At 38.4% G+C, this 17,607-nt stretch overlaps 1 protein-coding gene across 2 annotated transcripts; it reads right to left on the bottom strand.

The window, feature by feature from the left end:
- Positions 1–1,447: 1,447 nt before the first annotated feature.
- pik3ip1 (phosphoinositide-3-kinase interacting protein 1) lies at positions 1,448–11,484 on the bottom strand. Of its 2 annotated transcripts, none has more exons than XM_079871092.1 (6): positions 11,191–11,484; positions 10,776–10,889; positions 10,252–10,371; positions 7,392–7,586; positions 7,221–7,299; positions 1,448–2,738 (listed from the first exon to the last, which is right to left on the bottom strand). In XM_079871092.1, the coding sequence occupies exons 1-6, from the start codon at positions 11,261–11,263 to the stop codon at positions 2,522–2,524; spliced, it is 798 nt and encodes a 265-aa protein (XP_079727218.1). In that variant the 5' UTR covers positions 11,264–11,484; the 3' UTR covers positions 1,448–2,521. The 2 variants fall into 2 exon arrangements, with proteins under 2 accessions (XP_079727218.1, XP_079727219.1); XM_079871093.1 differs by having other exon boundaries at positions 10,252–10,368; positions 11,191–11,466.
- Positions 11,485–17,607: the final 6,123 nt, after the last annotated feature.

Genomic DNA, 17,607 nt, shown 5'->3' with positions numbered 1-17,607 from the left:
TCCACAGGGAGGCGCTGTTGTATAGTACATATATGGTGCTGACAGGCAGCTATGAACTAGGATGAAAGGCATCCTAATGTTACTATTTCTGCAATATATGTAGAAATACTGTGAACACGAACAGTGATACAATATACCAAAACCGTGTCTCACTGTGCAGTGTGCTTGACGTGGCGATATCTATAAAGACATATTGCGACTTTTTTTTTTTGACCCGCGTTATTTCACTGGATTAAAAAGTTCAATATAACAGATGCGGTCTAAACCATGGTCTAAACGTACACATGAGTTAGTGCAGCCACTGGAGTGTTTCCAAACCTGGTCCAGGAGCATCCCCAGCACTGCAAGTTTAGTAGAGACTCCAAAGGACACGCATTGAAAGGGCCATTTTAAACCAAAGTGGACATCGAAATCTCATCTGGAACTTTAAGTGTCCGTCAACGAAGCCGTTAGCGTACAAGGCTAGCGGCGGGAACTTCTGAGACGTAATTTTGGCTCGATGGTGTTTTATGCCCCCAATGGCTCCTTAGAGGCAGCTAACCCTACCCTCAACCTTAAACCTACCCATCCCCTCGCTGCCTGGAAGGCGACGTTGGGGGCATAAAACACCAAAGACCGTAATTTTGCGGTTTATGATCACGTGATCAAGAGTGGCGAGCACTTTTAATAACGTAAATATAAAATATATCTTATATAATTACATTTTAACAATATCAAACTAGAGATAATATAGATTTTAAATAAATTGAATATATTTAAAATCAAATAATTAAAATTGTCCAGCAAGTACTCTGTAAAATCGTCAATTTGAAAGTTTTTGCATACTTGTGACCCTCAAGCTATTGATCAGCAGAGTATTATGTACTTTCATATGACTACTATTTGTAAAAAAATAAAAAAAAATAATAATAATGAGCAGATAATACTCCGGCCTGGTTTCACAGACAGGGTTTAAATTAAACCAGGATTAGGCTTTGGTTCAATTAGGACTTTTAAGTAGCTTTTATAAATGTTCCTTAAGAAACAAACATTACAGGTGTGCATCTTAAGATAAAACAATGGCACTGACATATTTTACATATTTTAATTTATGTCAGTGCAAGTTGCTTTCAGTTAAAACAGCTCAAACATGCATTTTAGTCTGGGACTAGGCTTAAGCTTTATCTGTGAAACCGAAACCAATACTGCACAGTATGCAAGTTTTCCAATGATTTTGTAGCATAAACTATTAAAGATCATGTAAAAAAATAAAAAATAAAAGTATGACAATATAATTTTAAACAGATTTTATTTCACAGCAGGAAAAAACTGCCAAACATAAAAATAAAATATTTTCTGGAACCTTAGAATTGTACAGTCCAATAAACCATGGGAAAACAAATGTATACATAAAAAAGTGCCATTTCATAAACAAACTACAATCTCTGCAAAATGAAACCTTCGTATATTATTTTAATATGTCATCTTGCACTCTCTTTCAGTCTCTGAATTCTATTGCCTTAATGAAATAACATCCAACTCTTATGCAATTCATTTCTCAGCAGTTCATGCTTCATCAAGTCCATTGTCTTATTTCAGCCCATCTGTATGGTCAGGAACATGTGAACATTGATATGAAAAAAACAAAAAAGAATGTAACCAGAGACCACAGATCAGACCCATTCTGATTGGTTTGCTGAAGTCATGCCAGCACTCACTTGCTCTTTATCAGATTTTGGCCACAGAAGCAATAATACAGTCAAATGTAATTTACTAAGGCAAGATCTCTGGAAAGCTTTCCTCTTCATTTAGTCAAAACCTTCACCTGACTTAGCTCTAGCGTCCCAGGCCACATGATCTGCCTATTGAATATGGATTTCTGGGAAAGAGCTGTCAAAGGCAATTAACTCAATAAGCTCTAACTGTGAACCAAAGCTCCCTATAGAATGAACAGCCCAGCTGTGGAGCAACAGATTGTTACACATTTACAAGTTTCAACTCCACCACAACTGCATTAGGGACTAAATCAAAGAAAAAGGCAGGAAAGAAGATAAGAATGGATTGTCTTCTCCTTCAAAAAAAACAGAACATCAGATGATCTGATCCATCTCGACTTCTTAAGAGGACACGGAGCAGTTAACGGGACTGTCGCTCTCTCATTGGAGTTTAACAAGCAGGGATTATTCATGCCCTGTTATGATCTGCACAAAATGTACTTGCAATTATTTCTCCACGCAAATCCCTGACATGCATATTTATACCATTTCACCGTTTCCAGCGTATCCCCACATGTCCTACTTTCCCCAACAGCTTTGTTGAGGAAATAAGGACACAGTCTGAGTTCCCCAAAAAAATCTTTCCACCGCTCTCTCAGGGCACATGCCCTAGCTTAACCGTGAAACCGTGCTGTAAAGGCAAGGTAAAGAGAAAAGAGACGACAGGCAGAGGGAGGTGGACGTGGAGTTTTTTTCCTTTGAGATTCTGCAGTGCTGCATATACATCTTAACAAGACGCCCATCGAGGCACTCATCCTGTTCCTCCATCAGGCTCCGGGAGTCCCCGCTGTCCCCATAAGAGGGTCGGCCCCCTCTACGGGCTCCTGAGTGGGGGTCAGGTTGTTCGGTTCAGCCGTGATGACGATGGTGTTCTCGTCCACCAGCTCGCAGGTGGGATTGGCGAAGGCAGAGAGAGGAAGGGTGATGCGATGCATCTCACGCTCGTAAACTCGCTGCTCGTGCTGTTTCTTGAGGTCACGACCCCTACGGGATTAAAAACATAAACATTTTACTTCAACCATTGCCACACACAACTTTATATGCAATCTAGACTTTAGTCATGATTTATGTCACTTGTCAACTGGTCAAATAAGGTTACGTTCACGCTGTCAGTTTTTAGGATTGAGAACCGCATTTATTTACAGGTGTGAGTCTCGAAATGTCCCGTTCACACAGCAACTTACTGTCTGTATGAACGTGCAACGAGAGACAAGCCCGTATTGTCTTACTAGCAAACATAGTGACAGTGACCAAAGTGATCAATCCAAATGAGCCGCAAGTTCATCCATCAAATCTTCATTAACCGACAGCAGCTTCTATGTAAACTAGAGCTGTCAAACGATTAATCGCATCCAAATAAAAGTTTGTGTTTACATAATATATGTGCGTGTATGGAGTATAATTATTTTATATATATATATATATAAATACACACACATGCATATATATTTAAGAAAAATGTGTTATTTATATGTAAAATATTTATATATAATATAAATTATATATAATATAAATATATATACACAGTATATACATGCAAATATTTCTTAAATATATACATGCATGTGGTGTGTATTTATATATAGAAAATAATTATACACCGTACACACACATATATTATGTAAAAACAAACTTTTATTTTGGATGCGATTAATCGCGATTAATCGTTTGACAGCCCTAATGTAAACGTGTGCAAGCCGGACACCTTTATCCGTTGCACTCGCGTCTCGTACATGGCACGGCATTTGAGTCACGCATATAACACAAAACTGATGGAAGCCAATCCGATGGAAAACAGTGCCTGGATCTAAAACCTTCAGATGACACACAGCTCATATCTCCCTCGCTACAAGTTACCAAAAGTGAAACCCCTTAGCAGAGAGACTCTCTCGCATTGTATGACGTGACAGACAACTAGTTGTCCAGTTCATTTTCATTCATTCATGCGGTTGCAAGTCCTGAAAATGTACAGTTTGGTTATAGAATGCGGTTGTGTGAACGTAACCATATTAAGGACTCAAAAACAGGACTGACAACCGTATTCTGCTGCTGTGTGAACGTGACTTAATAGAATGGGGTCTAAAAGTCAGAGACCACCAGTGAAAATGCAATAAAAAAATAAAAAAAATGTAAAAGTTTTTTTGCCATTTAATTTAAACGTGTTGTGCAGTCAAATGCTCATCCTGTGTAAAATGTTCTATTCGAATGAACATTAAAAGAGGAGAGTACTTCAATCATTAAGACCCTGCTTTTTTTTCTCTCTCTCTTTTTAGAACTTGGGGAAAAACGTCACAGATTTGTAATGTTTCAATGATCTTCACAGACACAGCACAGACTCAAAGAACCATTCTGAATGACATAATCAAAATGAATGACTTATTCTGCAGTGGTTCCACTTCATTTTCTCTGACTATTTTGAAGATTATTTCCATGTCTAATATTATACATTTCTGTTATATTTAACAGTGACGCACTCCTGGACAGAAGGAGTGATTGGTCTCCAATATCGCCTATTTTTAGCGTCGTTATAAATGTGCTACTAGAGAGAGAGAGAGAGAGAGAGAGAGAGAGCGAGAGAGCTAATTCCTCATTTGCTGACAAGCAAGAGACGGATCTCAATGATCACACTCCAATTCCTAGAGGTGGACGAGATCATGGGAGCTGAATGCTGGAGAAATGTCATATCACTGGACACACTACTGTCTATCCTTCCTTTCACTCCATCTCTCTCTGTCTTGCCCATTCAGGCTGTGCACGGCAGGCTTGCAGTATGTTATGCAATCCTCCTACACTGTGTCTGCAGTGAGCTCTGCTTTATCACAACTGAACTGAGCGGTACCAACTTCATTTCTCTTCTTAAAGGTAGTTCACCCTAAAATGAAAATTCTGTCATCATTTACTCACCCTCAAATTGTTCCAAACCTGTACGAATTTCTTTTTTCTGCTGAACCCAAAAGAAGTTATTGTGAAGAATGTCAGTAACCAAACAGTTGATGGACCCAATTGACTTACATGTTATTTTTTATTTTCCATCAACTTCTTACCCATATTCTTCAAAATATCTTCTTTTGTCTTCAGTAGAAGAAAGAAATGCATACAGGTTTGGAACAACTTTAGGAGCAAATGATGACAGAATTTTCATTTTGGGGTGAACTATCCCTTTAAAACACACAAGCTCTCTAGCTATAAGTAAATCATTTGGTTGAGGAGGTAAATGAAAATTTTGAATATATGAGATCCATGTGCTGTTACATCATAACATGTTTCCTGTGGGTGACATTGTCCCTAAACCCTTCTCTCATCTCAACAACCTGCCTCTGCCTATTAATACTGAGCCAATTAAACTAGAAATATGATGACAAGCACACATAATCAGCTGACGCACGAGCACATGCTGCCTAAGGCTATTGGGTAATCCAAGCTCCTTACAACACAGAGACGAGAATACTCAAGTTTTAGACCTGAATTCAGATTTCAATTTTTTATTGTCATCTATTTTGAGACGTTGAGAGGGTGAGTCACATGACGCCTATCATGGACATGTCCATGTCATATATCGCCACAAAATTAAAAATTAAGAATTTATTTTAAAAAAAGCTCCAGAGCATCTTTTATGAATATTAAGCACAGCTTTTACTTCATTTCAGGGTAGTGTTTGCTATAGTGCCATAATGATTTCAATAAAAATTACACTATATTACAATATTTATTTCATCTGATAAATAATGATAGAGAAAAATGAGAATTAAAAAAATGACTTGCTTAATTGTCATTAAAATAATATCACAAGGCAAATATCACATGGTCCAAAAATAAGATTTTTTTATACTGAATATATTTTTTTCTTTTCTTTGATTTTAGGGTGAAATGTGATCAAGACACACATTTCAAACATATCATTATGGCTTGATGATATATCTGGCTGCATTTGCAGCACATTTGGTTCAGTCCAGTTTCTGGTACATTCTGATTGAAAACGTGCAAAACAGAGTTGATATCTCTGAATATCAGCTTTCAGAGTCTTTCTGTTCCTCCCCAAACTCAACACCCACTTCTAAACATCTAAACCACCCCCTAAATATAGACAGTCAAGATGCCTCCAATATCTACATGCACTCACTATCTCTCTCTCATGCGTCTAATGGCATTAAAGTGACACCGACACTGATGTTAGAAGAACATGGTATGCATTTCCAGGTAATGCCCTGCCTTTCTGATCCATGACATTTTACTCCCAGGAAAGCATGTAACAAACCCAATGACATAATTTATCTCTGTCTCGATCAAACACTATCCCAAACAACTGTGCTCTCCAGCAAAGAGAAACTACAATTATTATGAATTCTACATGAGGTATATTGGCTAAACATCTCCTTGAGTCTCCTCATTCTGAAGAACTGAAGTGCCTTTTTGTCTTTTGACCTTCCCTATTAATCATATATATTGTCTAGTCTCTGTTCTTAAAGGCCCACACTGAAGTGCCTTGAAACGTGCAGCATGTGTTGACATAATTTGAAACAGGAAGACAGCACGGGACATGTCAAACAGCACCTCCCCTTTTTTTAAAATAGCCAATAGCGGTTAGTTTATATCACAGCTCGGCCAGAGCCGTTGAGCTCGGTAAACCTGCAGTTTCCTCCTAATCTCTAACCGTTTCTCCTCATCTCCTCCCTATCCCTATAGCTATCCTATATGCTAAAATATAGCATTCTGTGCGGGATTCAAATGGGTCCAAAACGTTTTCTGGTATATGCCGGCTCGCGCATGTGATCCGTTCTGTGCTATTGTGTCTCTGGACTGGAGCAGACTGTGTGCGCACTGAGCCGGTTCGCATGACACTAACGCGAAACCAGACTTCATTCGCCCCAATGGAAAGTATATTTACACTTTCTGAATCGTTCCCTCTCCCCTATAGTGCACTATGTGCCACTATATGCCACAGCTTTAGTGTCTATTTATAATGTAGGGGGAGGAATGCTTTAGATTCTAGAGAGCATTTGATTGGACAGAAAATCTGCAGAGAAGCTGAAGTGCCGAGTGATGTCATCAAAATCATCGATCCATATTGGCAGAAGTGAGAGACAGTAGGTTTTGAATGCTGATATCTTCTAAATGCGAATTTTGTCATTGTTTTGGAGCACACTATCTTATAGATCAGTGGTTCTCAACTCCAGTCCTCGGGACCCGTTGCTCTGCACATTTTGTATGTCTCTCTTATCTGACACACTCATTTCAGTTCATGGAGTCTCTCTTAACAAGCTGATGATCTGATTCAGGTGTGTTAAATAAGGGAGACATACAAAATGTGCAGAGCAGCGGGTCCCGAGGACTGGAGTTGAGAACCACTGTTATAGATAACAGTAAGATTAACATATTCATACTAAAAGTCAAAAAACTTAAATTTTGATTTCATGGGGACTTTAAGTGCACACTGTGATGGGACATTGTGTTTCAGGTTATACTGACCGTTTGTAGAAGTATCCCATCGTGATTCCACCTCCAAGTAGGATGATAATGGCCATCATGAAGACGGCAAGAACATAACCTGCCAAGGCAGGGAAGATAACCAATATAAGCATGAACATCTTGGTTTTCGGATATAGTTTGAGGTTTTAATCGTCTAATCCCAAGACCTACCTAGAGTCCCAAGGTCTTTCTTCTTCTTAGGTCCACTCCTGGCCTGCTGGCGCACTCCCTTCACGGGCTGCACCGCTGCACCCTCCACCTGCGAGGGGAAGGAGTTTACGGGTTCAAAGGTCTCCACCATCTCTGGGGTAAGTCCTTGAGTGGGGACAGACACTTCTGGAGCCGTAGCTTCTGTGGAGTTTTGGTCTGTGGGGTGACAGAATGAACAGGATATGAGTGTTTTTCTGTTTTTTTTCTCAATCTGCACTGCTAATGTAAGTCAGCTCTCCACTCCCATCAATTAACAAGCCCATTGGCATCAAACCATTGTACTAAACAGTTTTACTGTGGTCTGGGATTGAGTGCTCTCAGCTGACAATTGTGTCATCTTCAAGCCATTTCGTTCTTACAATGTTTACGGTTTTTTTTTTCATTGCAAAAATGTAGTTACAATGAAACATATGCAGTGAAAGATCTTTTCTTGTGTATTGTGATGTACATCCGAATGAAATGGATTATAAAAAATAAAAAAAATGAAGGATGGGAACTTTTTTATATATCGGTTGTTGATTGGATGGAGGTAGATCTGAATACAAGCTTGCAGTCGATTGTTAAGGCCCTTTCACACCAAAGACGATAACTATAAAGATAACGATAAAGATATAGTTTATATTAACGATATAATATGAACATTAAAAATCTTTCTCAGTATTAAAGAACAGCAGAGTTCACGCCACAACTATAACGATAACAGCACAGAGAAACGATATCGTTGGAATCACTATCAGAATTTATTTTCCAGCTGATTAATGATAAAAACATTGAGAGCCAATAAGAATTCACCTGACTTTGAAAAGCTTGAGCATTTAAAGCAGCAGACGACAAAACTGCAGCGTGCACTTAGAATAAACAGATTGAAATATAGTTATTATCGTCATAGTTATCTTTGTAGTTATCGTTCTTGGTGTGAACAGGCCTTAAAGTCCCCCTGTGGTAAAAATCAAGCTTTTAATATTGTTTATGTCTATGTGCTTTTAATATGCTTTAACACAAACCATGTGTAAATTCATAAGGTCAACACCATTGCTATTGAGTATTTTCTCCTTAAACCTGCAGTGAACCAAAGACAGTCTCAAAAATGCGGTTTTAAATCGCTGGTGTTCCTGACATCACAAACTACCTTGTAACCAATCACGTCAACGTGGGATCGTCAACGAGTGGATCTCTGAGCTGGTGTGAGTGAGTGGAGGTGGGGCTAATTTGCATATTCATATAACTGCGTATACTAAATGAGGCAAGGGTGTAGAGTTACACAGATGAGTTTTAAGGGATAAAAAGATTGACTACAGGGGGACTTTAAGAAAGGGGCAGGATGTAAGCGGACTAAATGATTGGAGAGGTCTGAAGTAAGTCACCAAAGTGAAGATCAAAGTTTGATTTTGGAAATTATAAGGTCAAATTTTTCTTTTAAAATAAAATATACAGATGGATGAATCATTCACAATAAGATCAATAACATGCATTTTTGAAAATAGGGTGAAATTTCATTTCATGTCAACTTTAAAACAACTAAAAAAAAACCAAACAAAAACATGCTCTACAGCATGTAAACAAACACTCATTAAAATTGCTCATTATGTTCTGAAATTAGTCAGAACGCAATTAGCAGAACACAGATATAATAGTGTGGTGGTATGCTGTTTCAAACAAAGCTTTCGAACACCAGGCGAATACTAGGCCATTTTGCATTTTTTCTTTTCTTTTTGAACCATGTGTAATGAGATAAAGTTTGGCTATTTTTATTTAAATAGGACATCAGGTGGACGTGATGTATTCCAGAGGTCTCATAGGAAAAATTCACGGCTGAGAACATTATCATGTGCCTCAGTTGCTGTGGTCCAGCCTTCTGGATTTTTTCCACCACCCTCTACTCTGAAAAAGTTGTTTACACACTCCAACAAAGTTAAAGAACATGAGGTCACAGCTCAGCCAGCCAATCAGTAGCTGTCACCGTGGTAAGCATGTTCCTCTGGGCCAAGTGGAATCACAGAGGGCGAGGCCTAGACCTTCAGTAGCAGAACAAGTTTTATTGTTTGTTCAGTTGTCTGTACCAACTGAAGAAGCCTCAAGGCTGATGATGAGTCTAGACCCGTGTTATTGTTTAACTTTATCTGTCCTTGCCGCATGTTGAGTCAAAAGATAATTCTAAGGAAACCGCATCAGTGTGGATTAAAACTGACCAACTGGCCTCAATAAGAGATGTTCTTTAAAGGAGGAAACAACACACTGCCATACTATTTTTGTTAATGAACCAAATAAAAGATAGCTGGCCTGGATTATCGAAAAATGATTCATAGCAAAAGAAAAGTTTACTTCAGCTGTAGTGTTGTTTAGAGTAAGCTCAGGGGAAAGTGAATGCATTAAAATATTTGGTGCTGACCTTGTTCACTCCCTAGAGGATGCTTTCTTAAAGCCATTTTCTTTTTCCCAGAAAAAGTAAGATACCACATTTCTGCACTACGTAAATATTTTTAAATCACTTTCCTCCAGATTCTAGGAAGAAAGTAAGACTAGAAGTTTGAGAATGTGGAAACAGAGTGGCACACTAGTAGGACCCAGTTGTGAAATGCCAGAGAAAGAGACTCTGACAAGTGAAATAAATCACTTTCATAAATCATAATCTCATTTCGTGCAGCAGTGTTTATCCAAACCAAAACACCAAGTGATTTGTGATGCTTATTTTCAATAAAAAAGGTTTAATTTAATGTCAAGAATTTAGGCTGCATTTTTATGAATCTATAAGAGCTGCTATGATTTAGAGAGAGAGAGAGAGAATATGTGAGAAATTATTTTTGAGAGAGAAGACGGCTACCTTGGCATATCTTAATATCACATGCTTCTTTTCTGGTTTCTCCACTGGACTCAGAGACGTAGCACCAGGGCTTCTCTGAACCATCTGGGTTACGACAGAAATTGTGATTCCCAACATCTTCTGAAAAGAAGAAAACAAAACAATTAAAAACCTTTTATATACGTTTTACTCAAAACTTTATTTTTCTATCAAAACATTTCTATGTTCGTGTGAGTATGTGTTTTTGAGTTGTAGTGTGTGTGTCCCAGACATGCCCTCGTTTGGGTTAGGCATTTGTGATTGCTCAGCTTTTTTGAGTTAGGGATCATAATATCATCTGGGCAGCATGCCCTCTTCATACATAAACCATCATTTACAAAATGTATAATCAGCAACATTGACAGTTTTCATTGACCTAATTAATGGATACAATCTGTAAATATGCACGAATGTACATATCTTAGCTTGATTTCCTCAAATATAATGTTTTGGGGTCTTATACAGTAAAACTGTACAAACAGAAGAAAAGTAGAAACAGAAGTTACCCGTCTGTGAGTCTCTAAACTTCAGGTTTAGACTCCTCCAGTTGAGGCATGTGTTCCCTGCGGATGTCTTCTGTTGCATTCCCCTGTAGTTCTCGCCATTAGATGTTATACACTCTATAGGAAAAACAAATGAACTTCATGTGATTTGGAAGATTGGTTTCAGATCAGTTCAAATTAGAATAAAGTGGCTAATTTTTCATGATTAAATTACAGCAAATTCATCATTTACTATACTAAACAATCATACTTTTACGATAAAAACAGTCTAACGTACAAAACTGACGCAAACATGCAAAATGGTAAAGAAAATATACCCTCATGCATCATTTCCTTTTTTTTTTTAATTACTTCAAATAAAGGATAGATTATTTTATTTTTTGAAAGCTATTGCAAGTAAATTTAAATTGGATCTTACCTTCAACAACAACAGAAAAGCAGCTCACCAAACCAGAGTTCAGCACGAGCGCAAAGTAAAGCAGTCGAAACATTTTTATTCGTCGATGTTAACAACAACAACAATTATTTTTCACGACGAGTCGGCATAAAACCGTTCCGTTTTAATGGAAGAGCCTGTGGTGAATCGAGCCACACTGCTCTCCAAACAAACACACTGCAGTCGTGCCGTTGTTTTGGGCTCTGAGGCTGAGCTGGTAAACAGCCTGGATGGACTGATCGCTGAAACTCCCTTTGCAGTCACTCCGCGTCCTCCGGGTCCTAGACACAGCAGCTTCACGGATTACAATGATGCGTGGGACATGTGAATGATACATGACCAGAATGTTCCAGCAGACAATCGATTGTGTTTGTGTATTTTAATATAAAACCACACACATATTTTATTAATTGGTATTAAGAATTTTTAAATAAATATATTTATTATATTTATTATATATATCATTTCATTTCTCTCTATCTCTCTCTCTCACACAAATAGCGGCTCGGTGGGTAGCAGGACAGAGCCCTTTCTGTATGGAGTTTGCATGTTCTCCTTGTGTCTGCGTGGGTTTCCTCCGGTTTCCCCCACAATCCAAAAACATGGATTAAAAAAAAAAGCCAGTAGGTGTAAATGCGTGTGTTGAGTCAGAACTTAAGCCATGGGGAGGGTTGGGGAAAGATGAACCCACACATATTTGATTAATTATTCATACTTTTTATATAATATATAACAATAATTTGATATTATATATAATAATTTAATTATAATTTCAAATAACACACATATATTCAAATAATAAAATGTAAAATTACAAAAAATTACACTACCACTACTATTGTATACAATGTATAATCAATTATAATATACTATTATTATGATCATTAGTAATTTCATTATTAATGAAACTACAGTTATATATTTTTTATTAGACCATCTATGAATTTTTTGTTTTGATTCCATTCTCAGATGACACAACCGGACCTCTTTCAGACATATTACAATTTGAAAAAGTCATATATAATGTTATTAGCATATTTTCTGACGAAAGCTATGTGCCTAAATGAGCTTTCACTCAACATGGGTTTGAAAAGAATGAAATGGGCCGAAACCTGCGCACAAATTCATCACTACAGCACTATCAATTCATTCACGTCATCCATCCTTATTAAACAAATCTGACAGAGCAGAACTTCATTAGGAGATCAAGGAACATTAACAACGAGCGCCTCTATTATTTACTAGGAAACAGAGGGTCCCCTGAGGAGACAAGGTGTTGATCAGTGATGACACAATCGGTGTAAGCTATGCGGCTGTCCTCTCAGAATAGAAGAAAGACATACATATACACACACCTGCTTTGTTCATAGTCATGCTCTTTTTGTTAAAAGTTTCTGAGTGGTACATTCTGGATAACTCTGACCTTTCCCTTTGTTTTAAGTGCGTTCCCTTTAAGTACAGTACACAACTTTATTAAATACAGCTGTCGGTTTTCAATAGTTCAGCACTGTTCAGCACAGTAAGATCTGTGTCATGTTTTCTGCTGAAGTTCACCATAAATCTCTAAGTACCATCTTGTCTTCTTGTATCAGATCAGAATTTTATGAAATCTTGGAAATTATGTCAAGGTTTTTATGGCATTCTGGAGCATGGAAGCAAGCAATCAGATTTAATTAGTGCAGATAGTTTACTTCCTTTCCATGGTACCGGTTAACTGACCCACTTTTATTTTCCAAAGTAATTACACAAAGTTTCCAAAGTAAAATTGGAGCCAGGTTGGCTGCTTTTTTTTGGGGGGGGGGGGGGGTTGTGCACCCAAGCATATGAGTCATGAGTGTGTAAGAAAGATCAGATATTCAATAACTACACTGTTTCTGTTTGTTGATTATGTCTTTGCCATTTTTAACGCCCAGCCCTTACTCATGATTGATTTGGGAATCCTACCTGTTATGAAGTCCTGTTTGACTGGTTTGTTTTAAAAATGTTATAAAGAAAAAAGGGAACATTTTGAAAGCTTTCAGTATGCAGCACATAGTCATACACAGTACAGTGAATAAACATGATAAAAAAATATCCTGTTTACTCCAAAATAGAACTAGGGACAAACATGATTCATTATTCATTCAGCACTACTCATGTTCTGTCCAAAGATTTATTAAAGGGATAGTTCACCCAAAAATGAAAATTCTGTCAGTAATTACTCACCCTCATGTTGTTCCAACCCCGTAAGACCTTCGTTCATCTTCGGAACACAAATTAAGATATTCTTGATTAAATCTGAGAGTTGTCTCACTCCTCCATAGGCTTCTAAGGGACTGAAACTTGCTGGCCCAGAAAATGTATTAAAGACATCGTTAATATAGTCCAAGTGACTCCAGTGGCTCAATCTTAAGTTTATAAAGCGACGAGAATACTTTTTGTGCGCAAAAACAAACAAAAATAACGACTTTATTCCACTTTTCATTTCCTTCTCTCTGGGCCTCGGGTCTTTTCACGTAGTGTTTAAGCGTAGTGCGTCTGTGTTCTGTGTAGCGCGTCAGGCTCACTATTGGCCGACGCTGGTCATGTGTGATACGTGGTGACGTGCAACACAGACGCGCTACGCTTAAACACTACGTGCAAAGACCCGAGGCCCAGAGAGAAGGAAATGAAAAGTGTAATAAAGTCGTTATTTTTGTTTGTTTTTGCGCACAAAAAGTATTCTCGTCGCTTTATAAACTTAAGATTGAGCCACTGGAGTCACTTGGACTATATTAACGATGTCTTTAATACATTTTCTGGGCCAGCAAGTTTCAGTCCCTTAGAAGCCTATGGAGGAGTTAGACAACTCTCAGATTTAATCAAGAATATCTTAATTTGTGTTCCGAAGATGAACGAATGTCTTACGGGTTTGGAACAACATGAGGGTGAGTAATTACTGACAGAATTTTCATTTTTGGGTGAACTATCCCTTTAAAATCAAACTGCTGTGACTAAAATAAATGACTAAACCAGCGTCATTTCTTCGTTCAATATTGGTGCTCCATGTAAGGCAAACAGGAAGTGAAATGAGGGTTTGTATGGCGAAGAAGGGAGATAATGAGTGGAAAAAGCCCAGACAAACACATCCCTCTGCTGAGTCCTGTGAAAAGACTTCCATATACTTCATTTGCACCCACAGGCATCTCACATTAAACAACTGTCTTTTAAAATAGATTGAATTGATAAAAACCCCCCAGAAATTATGAGCTTTTTTTTCCCAAATGGCTGGTCAAGTAAAAAACAAAAACAACAAAAAAAACATCCTAAAACTAATTTTTCATAATGTTTTAAATATTTCTGAAATTACTATAAAATGGATATTTTCTTAAATAATAAAACAAAGACTTCACACAAGATTGCTCTTGCATGTTTTTTCAGTTTTTCTACATTTTGAAACGGCCCCCTCCAAGAAATCCACCTTAATTTCCTCTAGACTCTAAAATAATCAATATGTCATAATAAAAGCATTCATAGAGGAGTGCGAATCTCTTCAGCGTTCGCTGTAAAATCAGACCATCTGCTCCCCTGATGGCTACCGGGATACCCAGCTGCGTCCTAACACTGTTCTGTGACACGCAGGCGTGTTGCACAGCAACTGAGTACATATTCCAGACATGAATCATCAACTAGCCCTATGCTGAGGGCAGAAAATGGACACTTAACCTGGGAGACGAGCCTCTAATGTGGCATAAAGCAGGCACTATTCCCCAGCTAATATGGTAGGGCAACTCTACTGTTGCCGCAAAAACCATTACATCACTGTTTGATGCATTTACCCCTGCAGTGGAAACCTGAGTAGAAGTGGCTTACGCAAAGAGAAGATGAGGATGAGAAAGGGGGTACAGAGTGAGAAAGAAAGATGTAAAACAAAAACAGTGGGATAAAACGATAAAATATGTATTGGACGTAAAAGATTAAGTTAGGAAAAGGAATAGGTTCTACAGGAAAAAAGTGAACGAGTGCAGCTAAGGCTACGTTCACACTGTCAGTCCAAATCCAATTATTTGTGTATCCGATTGGAATCTGATCTAAATTATTGACTGTCCAGATCGGATTTTTGTCTCCTGTGGCACTCTCTTGTTTTTCTGAATATCTGCATTAGTTTCTATGGGAATAACGTTGCGTTGGTAGGTATACCCCAATAACAACAACAGCAACATGGAGGGATTTGAAAAACACGTTGTCTTTTTGACTGGACTGCTATTTCCTCTGAGGCAGCAGCAAACATGTAGGAGGCTGGTATGCGCATTTATTCCATTGTTTCCAGTCTTCAGGTTTCTATTATATTGTAATTTTCTGCTCGACCGGCACTTTGCAACAACACAACCCTGTTTCTGCAGCGACTTTCATTTTTCCGTGGCGTGAGGAAGTGACAAACCAAGCGCAATCCAATTAGAGCGGTCAGACAGAAACCGATTTACAGAAATGCGATTTGAATAGGATTTCGAACCACATTTGAATGTAGCTCAAAACACATTTAAAGAAATAAAATCTAAATTCATGTGATTTATTTTGCCGTTCACATTAGCTAAATATGATCGGATATGCACAAAAATCGGATTTGGACTGACAGTCTTAAGGGTAGGTTCAGATTTCAGCAAGTGTGAACGAAAAAAAAAAAAAAAACGCATGAAATACAAATTAGTTTCGAGCTATATTCACATGTGGTTTGAAGTCTTTTTAAATCTGTATCAGTCTGACTACTCTGATTGAATTTAGCGTGGTTTAAGTGGCTCTCACGCCATGTAAAATGTGAACGTCAGACATTGTTATAGGAAATATGCTGAAAGTCTCTGCAGAAACAAGGTTATGTTGTTGCAAAGTGCCGGACGAACAGAAAATTACAATATAACGGAGACATGTTTCGAAACTGGTGGAGACGACAGCACGGAATAAAGCCACGCATAACAGCCTCTGGTTCTGCCGCTGCCTCATAAGACGCAGTCTAGCGCGGCGGCTACACATTGTCATGTTGTAAATAAGACAACATCTGTATTGCAAACCCCTCCATGTTGTGGTTGTTGTTGTATGCCTACCAATGCAGCATCATTGGCGTAGAAACCAATGAAGATATTTAGGAAAATGAAAGAACGGCATGGACAAATTGGATCTGAATAGTTGTGATAAACAATGTGGACGTCAATAATTTTAGATCAGATTCCAATCAGAGATACAAATAATCTGATTTGGACTGACAGTGTGAACGTAGCCCAAACGAGGCTTAATTGCGGCTGCTGTTTGTGTATCAGAAGATGCTTTGAGGTTGGGATGAGGCAGCTTAAACCAGTTTGGGCTTTTGTAAAGTGTTATCACAGCCGACCATGCGCCACCATTCCAAAGCGACTTAGAAGGCAAGCCTAAAAAAGCATAACGTCTGCAAATCCTGTGATACGCAGAGAAGGAGATCAGAGGGGTTTTTTTTTTTTTTTTTTTTTAATGGATATCAATGGAGGAGAGGCTTCAATACACTGCTTGCTTTTGTGGGAAAACGGCTTATCATTTAATGCAGGGATGGGCAACTTCAGTCCTGGAGGGCCAGTGTCCTACAGAGTTTAGCTCCAACCCTAATCAAACACACCTGAACAAGCTAATCAAGGTCCTCAGGATTACTAGAAAATTACAGGCAGGTGATTTTTTCAGGGTTGGAGCTAAACTCTGTAGGACAGTGGCCCTCCAGGACCGAAGTTGCCCATCCCTGATTTAATGGATCGACAGCCCATTGGCTAATCTTCAACATTCGATTTGGATTTATCTATTTTTTAGAGTTTACACCAAAGAAAAAAAATGCTATTTTATAAGCAAAGTCACTGACAATTGCACAACAGGTATGATTCAGTTTACGACACTTCTCATTCATTTTTATGGTATCCGCAAACAGTGACTGTTGCACAACTCTGAACTAAATTCAGTGACATCAAGGCTGTAATGTGTTTGGTTATCAAGACACATGATCGAAGTTAGCAGTTACGCTTTCTCCAATAGAAGAGCCACAGACCCTGGAATCTCCCAATAATAAGACCATCTCTGACTGCACTTCACATAAAACCAGTGAGCAGGGTTGCCAGGTTTTAACAACAAAACACTCCCAATTGCTACTCAAAACTAGCCAAATCGCGCTCCAGGGGGTAAAATCCACGTTTTTTGACGGGGTTCCTGCATTTCGGGGAGTAAATATTGTGCTATTGGTATCGCTTCAACCCGCGGACTTGACAAACAACCCGCGGCAACAGAGTAAAAGTAGCCCGATTCCGCGGGAAAACCGCAGACTTGGCAACACTGCCCATGAGTCTCTGAGTTCACAGAGATTGAGCGCATGAGATTGGCTATCAAAACATCAATCAGCAAAAAAAAGCAGCACTTGATTTTCTAAAGAGGACA

Source organism: Squalius cephalus, assembly GCF_949319135.1.
Source record: "Squalius cephalus genome assembly, chromosome: 5".
Classification (NCBI taxonomy): Eukaryota; Metazoa; Chordata; class Actinopteri; order Cypriniformes; family Leuciscidae; genus Squalius; species Squalius cephalus.
Note: the sequence above shows the minus strand (reverse complement) of the source record. Positions and strands in the feature narration are given on the sequence as shown.

Coding starts and splice junctions, on each gene's coding strand:
- pik3ip1 (XM_079871092.1), bottom strand. CDS start 11,263: ATGTTTCGACTGCTTTACTTTGCGCTCGTGCTGAACTCTGGTTTGGTG. Junction 10,890..11,190: donor CTTTTCTGTTGTTGTTGAAG/GTAAGATCCAAT, acceptor TTTTTCCTATAG/AGTGTATAACATCTAATGGC. Junction 7,300..7,391: donor GAAAGACCTTGGGACTCTAG/GTAGGTCTTGGG, acceptor CTGCCTTGGCAG/GTTATGTTCTTGCCGTCTTC.